Here is a 10,281-nt window from a genome sequence, read left to right as displayed (position 1 = left end):
TTGGCTGAAAACCGAAACCGAAAATGATTTGTAATAATTATTTATCATTTCATTAAATAATATAAAGTAATTCTGTAAGCCTTTTTAATTTAACTCAATAATTTTAATGATTCCAAAAAAAAAAAAAAAAAAAAATACAATAACAAAAATACTGCAGCTGAACATACGTAAAATCTCTCTCTCTCTCTCTCTATATATATATATATATAAAATCCCCCCACCCCCACAGATTTTTCAGGCTTGGAAATTATGCCTGGTTTTCTATGACCATATGAGCTATGGCCCAATTTGTCCTCTTGGAGGAGTCCTTCCTCCACATGTGGAGAAAAAAGAGCTGAGATGCAACATTTTCTTAGATATGAGATGCTCTCTATGAGAGACAGCACACAGTATTTTCCATGAGTTTTGTATAAAGCCAGAAGAATCATCTATTCTATGCGATCAATGTGTCTCACCATTAGTAAAGAGAGGCTCAGGAAGTTTCCTGAAGAAGGACTTAAGCAAACTGCTGATCACATTGAGGTCTCGCCACTTCTGCTGAACAAAATAAAAGCATAAAGATCAGGTCTGTCTTTATGGTACAAGCGCTCATGTATAATAGCACACAACACAGAAGTGTTTACTCACATCATCCTGGATATCAATGTCTGTCATGCCTTTACTGTCTAGTTCCTCCTGCATGCTCGAGATGGCAGCGTTGTTTCCAGGGACTCTATAAATGCCTGTGTACTCCAACCCTCTCTCCTCCACCAACTTACAACACACCTCCACGATCAAAGGAACAAACTATAACACAGTAATTAGTGTTATTTTTAATACCATATAATGTCACAAAACTCCAAAAGGAGGTAATTTTTCATCCCAAAGTCAAAATGGAACCTATTTTTGAACCATTCATATTTTCCCATCATGACAATTTTTTTTTACTTCTCGGTAATGTAATATTAAAAAAACAAACATTTACGTTATACAAAAGATTCAAATGTAAAACATTCAGATACATAGAGGGGGAAATATACTAATAATGTCCCAAAGCAAAAATTTGTACAGGCGTAAGTTTCTTCACTGAAAATCTAATTTAAATTTTTTTTCCATTTGCTCTTGGAGTGAAATGTAACCTTGACATGTTTATGTGAGTTTCACCCATAATAGTTTAATTTGCATTATGCAGTAGTGCATTTGTAATCTCTTGAATTTCTTACTCCGTTTGTTTGTGCAGGAGGGCAATTATCCAGTCGTACTCCAAACATGACGCCAGCAGTGGGCCTCTTATCTTGAGGCTTCTTCTTCAGTCCTGGAATTCCTCTCCTCCAAGCGGCTTTATCTCTCGGAGGACTGGAGTCATCTGAGACACATATCGCTAACATTAACATTTCACTGAGATCAAGCACACATGATGGGTTTCAGTGTTATTTCATTATGCCGTTTGCTACCTTTACTCCTCTCCTGTTCGTTTCTGGGCGAGTAGAGGCTCTGACTCTTACTGCTGCTGCCCAGCAGGGTGTGTCTAATGCTGAGGGACTGCCGTGAGGTTTTGGGTGATGGCTCTGTCTTACTGCTGGGTGCACTGTAATGACACACACATATTACTGGACACTGAACACAGGGCAATCTTAAGCTCGGCACACACCAAGCTGATGACTGGCCATCGGGCAATGTCGGGTGGTTTTTGAGCATTGCCCGGCTTTCGTTTTTTCGGTGTGTTCCGCACCGTTGGCTCTAGTCAGATGCCATCAGCTGCATTTCAGCCGATTCTGCATGTCGAATTGGCAGCGGAGCTCGGCAGAGCACGGCTGGAGTAAACAATGGTAAAAGCAAGCGCTGCTTGTTTTGTATATCCACAGTTCTAGCTCTTCCGATTTTCCTGTTTGAATGCCGAATACAGACGACTGCCACTTGCTGCTATGGGGACAGTTATGTTATGTCATGTAAGTGCAGAGCGTACACGCTAAATGGCCGTCGGCTGTAGTCTGTCCAGTGTCTTCTAGTGCAACATTTTTGCCCCAATGCAGGCGATGCGATGCATTGCTTTCCTCAGCGCTAGTTCTTTGGTGTCAGTTTGGTGTGTCCCTACCTCATCATATATGTAAGGTAAGAAGAAAAAAGGAATTAGGGATGCACCGATGCCACTTTTTTCAGAACGAGTCCGATACCGATACTTTTATTTTTGGTACTTGCTGATACCGATACCTGTATTTTCACAGCATTTGTAATAAAAAAAAAAAAAAATGGGAAATAAAATATTATATTTAAAATATTGGGTACAGAAAAAAAATAATAAAAATAAATTAAACAAAAAATAAACTGCTCAATCTACTCAGCGTGCTCTGCCTATCAGCTCGTGCACATCAGGTATACAGGCGTAAATATTGAATGTTTATCATTATGTTAATTACATCCATGTACTACTAAATAAAAACAAACAATACTATTGTAATTTCATTGTAAAATAGTAAAAAATTTAGTATTTACAAAAATAAAAAAAAATTTTTTTTTTACAGCCTTTAATTTGAGGAAAACCGCGGGGAGTCTTCAATGCTTATCTTTAGTTGACAACAGCCGATTTATAAGTGCTTTTCATTACAACTTTGGGAAGATGGTTTGTGCATGTTGCCTTTCCAATAGGGGTTAGGTGTCAGTAAGGTGAATATTTTGGTTTCTAAGTCATAGTTTGGTATGTTTTCGGTACAGCAGAACGAAAAAAAAAAAAAACCTGCCTTTTTAAAAAAGAAGAAAAAAAAAAAAAGTGATTTACTGAACAAACCACAGCTCTGTCTTTGCTACTGCCAACCGGCTGGAAAACACTCGTACTGCAGCACTTGTATGGTGCTGTTGTAAATGGGAGAAATGAGTTGAACTGCTTCCACTTTTGGATGTAAAATATTTTTGCAAAAAGTATATTTTAGTCAGAATTATTGCACATCTCATGTTTAGGGCAGCTTGGATCATGCAGATTTGCCGCAGCAGCTTGCTATGTGTCCTCTGTTAATATTTAAATGAATCTGAAGTATCAAAGTATATCAATTTAAACGTTATTTTTCTATATCTTCTATAACTCATTTGAAAAAGATACATACTAGTTTCCAAATGCACGTTGTTATCGACCCAAACTCAGATGCAGATACAGATAATTTAACATGAACCACGCCGCTGCGAGACATTAAAAACACAAGATCATTAGCTGCTTACATGTAAGAGTAGTCACTCTACACTCTGAAAATACATAATGCATGTATTTATTAATTTAAATAATAGCCTTTGCAATTTGATAATTATGCTAAGCCATACTGCAGTTTTGGTTTTGTTTCAAATATCATGTCTAGTAGCAAAGTCAATCAACAATGAGTGCCAGTCAAGTCTTGTGCGTGGCCATGCTTTTTGTTTGGTGTTCAATGTGAGTGACAGCTAACAGAGCTTCATTTCAGTGGGGCAGCTCACTAGGATTTGGAACAGGGCCTTTATGGCAAGGCAAACCTGCTGGTCTCTAAGACATGTTCTTTACCTCATGGATATATACTCCTTGAGCTTTCTGTTGATCAAATCAGTACTGGTTACGGCAGCGTTCTGAAAACACAAGATAAAGAATCATTAGCATTGTGGTAACATGCAAACCTCATGTAAAGCAACATAAATCTGATTGTGAGCGTTAAGGCAAACCAGTTCCTCTGGCAAACACAGGAGACGAATATTAACAACAAGCCTACCCATAATCCTCACACCTTCAGTAAACAATGTCACCTCGACACTGATTTCATCCAATGACAAAGCCCTGTTGTGTTAGCAGTAAGCTGGTTTTCACATGGTTTCAATTCAGGACAAAGTTATGCAATACTATGATGCTTGTGCAGTCAACTCTGAGGGGGCAGACATGGTTCACAGACTTCACATGATGATATTAATCTGCTATGATTTCCTGCTCATATTAGTTTTTGTGAGGCTGTTCACATGACATTTTAAATGTGTAATAAGACACGGTTTAGAAAGGAGTCAAGGACTGAGCATGGCCCTGTTATCCTCTGTTGGTAGATGCTATAACTACAGCATTATGTCACAACTTTCTCCATTTATTGTGATTCAAAATTAGCTGTTCAAATAATAAAAATTGCAAGAAAATATAAATCAGATTTCTGAAAATATCAGAAATAGTTTAATGTATACAACAGATGCTTTATCAGAGCCTGATTTTTGGAACACCCATAAAAGCATAAAATAGATTTTTCCCTGTCTGCTGCCTTTGACGTCACAGCAGGATAGCCAATAGTGAAGGCCAGTTGGCTACCAGCCAATCCAGCTTTATCCGGTTGTCATTTCCCTGCGGTTACAGTAATTAGTCACATGGCAGTTTGGTGTGCCCATTAGCAAGATGGCAATAGTCTTCAACTGTTTATGTATCCAATTCATCCAATATTGGCGTGTTCAACAGAAGGAAATGAACATGCAGCCATGGCCAGTTTTGAATTGCAACTGTTGACCTCTTTATACTTAGTTTTGAGGTGTCACTTCATCAATGAAGTCAACATTAAAGATGTCTAAATCCCAAAGTATACTACCATTTTGATGCAAATACTTAGCGCATGTGTACAGCCGAATGCAGAGGATACTCCATTTGATAGTGTGTGCAAACATCCGCACTAGAAAGTGTCATCCTTGTTTAGTGTCTCCGGAATTTCTCTCCAGAAGTCATGACTGATAAAACGTCTTTGTACTCATTTAAACTAGAGTTGTGGGTATCTCTTAAACCCCTCACACGAGCACTCACCAAAGCAGGCATCTATTATTGTTGCCGCTCTAGTGGTTTATTTTCCACCTCATCTGTTTCTTTTGACTGTGAAACACAAAAACTGGGCAGTGTTTGCACCTTGTGGACAAACTAATTAGTCTAAGTTGAGCATACAGAGTATGCACAATTAGACAAATCTGGCTTTACATGCGGACTATGCTACTTATGAAATTTACATCACACAACTGTACAAATACCTTAGCAATCACGTTAAAACACTATCATTGTCAACAAACCTCCTCGTCCAGGTTGCTGTTTTCTTGAATGACTCTTATCCAGGACAGCATGTCTTCTCGGCCCTCTGCCTGAAACAGATACTCACAGTCTGAAGTCGTTAGCCGCAGGACATTCTTGCGCTTTGTGTCACTATAAGAGATGTCAATCAAGCAGGCCTTGATGCTGATTGATTGAGGCTCGTCCTCCAGTTGCGAGTTGACGTGAGCAAGCCCCTCCTTTTTGTCCTTATAGAGGTAGAGGGAGTGTCCCCGCAGCACTGCGTACATCTGTTTCCACGGCCGCATACCGCCTCCTACTCGCTGTAAACAGAAGAACGCATGTAAAGTACAGTATGATAGTAAAACTATCACTATTCAATTCAACATGCTCGTGAATGAATCTGCCACTATGGGAAATGAGTAGTGAAGGACTGAGAGATCAGTTTTCCCACCTTGCCCTTCTCCGTGTTGAGCTGTCGGAAATGCAGCCAACCCTCCTTAGTGGAGTCACTGAAGATCTCAGTGGAGGAGTCTCTTCTAGAGCTGGAGTCATCAGACTTATGGCCATCCAATGCCTATAAGACCAGAACAAACATGACATTTTGCCGTCTACTTTTGGCTAATTGTGCATAATTTTTACTCCGTTCCAAAACCTAAGTTGCTTGTGTTTACTGCCTACATAGGCAGCTCCCTTCTAAGGTGACACCCTAACTGAAATGGAACCTGACAAGTGACCGATGTGGAGTGCTGTACATTACATTGACTAGTCACTTAATTAAATGTCACATGATGTGCCTATGAACTGCCCACAATCGTTTGCAGAAACTGTTGCACCATAATTTTTTTTTTCTTTGACCACTTTGGATTCTTTTTTTTTCAAATACTTCAATAGGATTGCCTTTGAATTTGACTAAGAGGAGATATCTTGGATTGACCTTTAGGCAAAGCCTGAAAGGTGTCATGAACTGATAAATCTAAATTCACCTTGATCTTTTGACATATAAGAGGTCAGTGTACTATAAAACATCCTGTAAGTTTCAGAACTCAAAACTTTCTCGTTAGTCTAAAAGCAGCTTATATTGAAGCCAATCTGCCAAAACGACAGGTTGTGGGATGTTGCACTTTATTATGTAATAGTGTAGCTAAACCCCGCCTCTGGAGAAGTAGATCAACGCCTGCTCCTACATCACTGCCTGTTTAGCCCCGCCCACCGATTCACGCATGTAGTGTAAATAACAAGAGGCAAACGCAGGTCTATGCAGAAACCAAACGATAAAGATGCTCCGAAGACAACAAGACACTGTGCAGAGCCAAGTTGTGGAAAAACAGTCTTTGCATTGCCTTCCTTCTGTTTTTATTACGTGGTCACTATTGCTTTGTCTGTTATTACAGATCGTTTCATACGTGCTGAGTATTTATGCGTTTTTAACCTAAATCACAGCAGCGGCCATCTGTGAAGGATGTAGGCTGTCAAACACACAGCTGTTAGCCAATCATAGCAGTGGGCGTTTACTTCCGAGCCGACAATCCACCACGCCTATTCAAACAGAGCGTTTGGATGAAGGGGTCAAAACAGGAAAATAGCCTATTACTGCTAAAATGTTATGTTTTTTGATGTAAAGATCTTGACAACATTATAAGTGGACCTCAGAGAACAATACAAAATGATGAAAAAAGGCAGTTCATGACCCCTTTAAAATACTCCAAACATAGGCATCTCACAAGGTTTTGGAACAGAGACTTTGTTGGCATTATTAGTGAATGACCATTCTGGTTTAAATAAAGCTGCTCTTTATGAGGGAGATTTTTATGTGCGTCTCTCACCTTCTTGAAAACCCTTAGACTCGGTTTGCTGGATCGTCTGTGGAAATGAATTACTATGTTAGGTCAAACAACCACTCAATGATAGCATCAGTAATCTCCAACATTATGATCCGACGCTTTTAATCGTCACTTACCCACGGCCTTCCTCCCGGTAGTTGTCCAGGCCTTCATCGTATGATTTTGAGCGCTCCGTTTTGGTTCCCGATTCCAGAATGGCATTTCTGAGAGACTCTGCATGCATGTAGACAAAAATACAACATCAGCAACAAGCTCAACAAAATGCTCACTGATCCATTCACGTGGTGCTCTCAGATGGCAATAATTGCTCCAAATAAATCTGAAATCTGTACAGACTTGCTTACCTTGGTCATGAGACAGTTGCCGGCGCATGAGGGGGCTGGGGGTTGTAGGGCTGGGGCTGTCAGAGATTACAGCCTGAGCTCCAGAGATCACAGCCGATGCAGGAATATGGCTGCCATCATGGTCTACACTAGGGCTGGCTGGCTCATCTGTAAACATATGAACAGAGCCGTAAATGTGAATAACGCAATTCTCTTTGGCATGTGTGCTCACACATGCTGCTACTATAAAGTAAAGAAAAATTAAAGATAAACGTGTCTTTCATCTATGCAGTACATAGTCATGTTCCCATCGTATATGCCTTGCTATTACGGCTGGGACTCTACGCTTATCTCCTGAATTGATACTATCACGATTAGAGGTCGACCGATAGTTGATTTTGCCGATACCGATAGCTAGGTTGGACCACACTGGCCGATACAGATTAATTAACCGATTGTTTTAAAATTGATACTGAACAAAAACTAAAATAGTGCTTTATTAACAAAAACAGTACTGAACCGCAGACCCTTCTCAGCCGCGCAAGCAATGGACGCAACCTGGAAAACTATCGGCATGGATTTTTGCCGATAACCGATAGTTCCAGCAATCAACTATCGGTGCCGATTAATCGGCAAAACCGATACATCGGTCGACCTCTAATCACGATATATGGTATACATACAAATATTTGGTCACAATGTTTTAACACCGAGTTTTATTTCAGGAGCATCATACAGTATTGTACTACAAAACAGTAATTTCAAAACCCAGGGCTTTGCTGATAGACTGAATAAAAAAGCACTTTGAATTAAAGTGCTAGATTAAGCTCTTGCTGTTCATCAAGAAACAGAAAATAAAGTTAATTTAATAATGAATTAATAAATCAACACTTAAATAAATATTAAACATGCATAAACATTTACACTGCGCTTGAGGCAGTTTCTATACAAACTTTAATAATACAAATTTTTATTTCTCTTCAGTTTGTTGTTGAAATATAAACATTTCAACAGTGGCTGTAATAAATCATGACAGATTTACTGAAACATACATTAAATAATAAAGACATAAGTAAAAACAATTATATGTAATACAGTGCAAATTTTAATCAAAATGCTCCTCCCTAAAGTTCTTAATCTAACTGACTAACGAGTTTACGGAACCTGAATGACTTTCCTGTGGTAAATGTAATGTTATGTGACAATGCTTACAAGCTGTTTTATTGATGTCTTTCCATGGTTGAAACACTGATTGAGTGATTACATGAGATGTGATACCTTTCAGTAAGTTGTACTGTTTCTGTCAGCATTCCTTCTGATGTTCATTCATGTGCATTTCATAGTAAAGAGGAGGAGATGAATGGTTCTGATTCATTTTGTTTGTTTTTTTCCAAAATTAAAATAAATAAATGTCTTCTGTGTTTTCCTAAAGGTTATTCATCTGTTGATATATCCCTTTAACAAAAGCCAGTTCCTTAAAATCATTTTTCAAAAAAATGTTTGTCAATTTTGTATGATAATATAAACATTCCAAAAGACTGTTAAAAATACTCTCAATATATCACTGAGCAATAGGGGTGTCAAAAAAAATTCGAATTTTGAATATTCGTTGAATTTAAAATAAAAATCCACATTCGAATGCAAAAACGTTGCAGTGGCGCACGAGATGCGATGACGGTGTAAGTGTCGTTGCATTATAATGTTTTTGCGGCGCTGCTGCATTGTTCATTAAAAATACTGCAGAAAAAAGAGAACATCAATGCAGAGAAGATCTTGTTTACATCAAAACTGAAACCAAGCCGTTCACACAGAACACATATTTCGCGCATTTTCTAGAGGGACATCTATTACCGTTGCACTCACATCTCACACAAAGGAGCCGCATGTTTAGAAAGCCATGTAAAATTAATGCAAGTTTAACTTTGAAAAAAACATATCTCGTGTCTCGCACAAAAGAGCCGCATGTTTAGAAAGCCATGTAAAATTAATGCAAGTTCAACTTTGAAAAAACATATCTCGAGACTTTATGACAGGGTTTTTTCCCCATCCCACTGCAACTGAAAAATGTACTCTGTGTGATTGGCTTTCGGCCCTTTGTATTAAACTATGCATACATACATGATGCTGTTTTGTTTATAGTTAAGCAACTTAATTAATTATAAATGGTTTATAAACATTATTTTAAACATTATGCACTTTTTTCACAGATAGTCATGTTATCTTATGCTTTGAATAAACGTGCATTAGTAATATTTTGCTCGATGCGCCCTCTTGTAGCCTCAGGAGAGAAGCCAAAAGTTTTCTTCACCCTAACTGAAATTATGCGTTTTAAATTCGAATATAATTCGAATAATAAATAAATTATGTTTTAAGTGCCTGAGCCTGATCAATTTTTGTCTTGTACACTAAGTGTGGACATTCACATCCCTAGCCGAATCTCCCATTTGAACTTGCTTGATACTGTTGATATTTACAAGACCAAGTCAGAGTATCCAACTTCCTTTATAAACCATACTGTACCATAGACAGAAGCTTTTATTTTGCTTTAAAAATGTCAAGGCTACAGTGCATATCTTGATTTCATTAGCCGCGTTTCCACTGTCGGGCCAAAAGCGGGCGTGCTAGTGCGTGCCAGGGCCAGTCGCGTTTCCACTGTCACTTCCGGGGCTTGATCGTGTCTCGTCGGTGCTTCCTCGGGGCCAACAGCCCGGGTTTTTTGGCCCGACGAAAACCTTGGACCAAAGCAGGCCGGCTGGGGCTAGAGGAGTGGCTATGAACAAAGCGAAGTTTCTACGCGTCTGGAGAGCGTTAGTGCCGCGGATCATTTCATAAAGTTAACAGCTATAACACCAGCATTAAAGACTTTTAAAATAAGTTTAGTTCAAAACTCACTTTCAGACAGCAGCGAGTGTTTGAAATAACTTGATCCAAAGTGTATTATGATCACCATACAAGGCAGAAATATTTATAAGCGATGCAAAAGACTATGCACGCTAGCCATTAACGTTACCATAGTAAACATGGTAAATACGACCGCTTGAAGAAATCAGACGTCAGCTTCTTATTCTCTATCACAATCGTGTATTTATTTCGTTAACATATTTTATCTGTCATAAGTCTC

General features: G+C 38.8%; 1 protein-coding gene across 3 annotated transcripts in view; it reads right to left on the bottom strand.

Annotated features, from left to right (window-relative positions):
* arhgap21b (Rho GTPase activating protein 21b) overlaps nt 1-10,281 on the bottom strand; it is a 75,868-nt gene that overhangs the window by 7,024 nt on the left and 58,563 nt on the right. For all 3 annotated transcript variants that reach the window (XM_016516740.1, XM_016516741.1, XM_016516742.1), the window contains 10 exons: nt 7,182-7,328; nt 6,954-7,050; nt 6,820-6,856; nt 5,448-5,570; nt 5,017-5,316; nt 3,503-3,564; nt 1,434-1,567; nt 1,203-1,345; nt 628-786; nt 456-534 (listed from right to left, as the gene is read on the bottom strand). In XM_016516740.1, the coding sequence (XP_016372226.1) occupies nt 456-534; nt 628-786; nt 1,203-1,345; nt 1,434-1,567; nt 3,503-3,564; nt 5,017-5,316; nt 5,448-5,570; nt 6,820-6,856; nt 6,954-7,050; nt 7,182-7,328 (1,281 nt within the window). The remainder of the gene's footprint in view (nt 1-455; nt 535-627; nt 787-1,202; nt 1,346-1,433; nt 1,568-3,502; nt 3,565-5,016; nt 5,317-5,447; nt 5,571-6,819; nt 6,857-6,953; nt 7,051-7,181; nt 7,329-10,281) is intronic.

Source organism: Sinocyclocheilus rhinocerous, unplaced genomic scaffold, assembly GCF_001515625.1.
Source record: "Sinocyclocheilus rhinocerous isolate Xijiao unplaced genomic scaffold, SAMN03320098_v1.1 scaffold807, whole genome shotgun sequence".
Taxonomy (NCBI): domain Eukaryota; kingdom Metazoa; phylum Chordata; class Actinopteri; order Cypriniformes; family Cyprinidae; genus Sinocyclocheilus; species Sinocyclocheilus rhinocerous.
The sequence above is the reverse complement of the archived record's forward strand: the minus strand, read 5'-3'. Positions and strand labels throughout refer to the sequence as shown.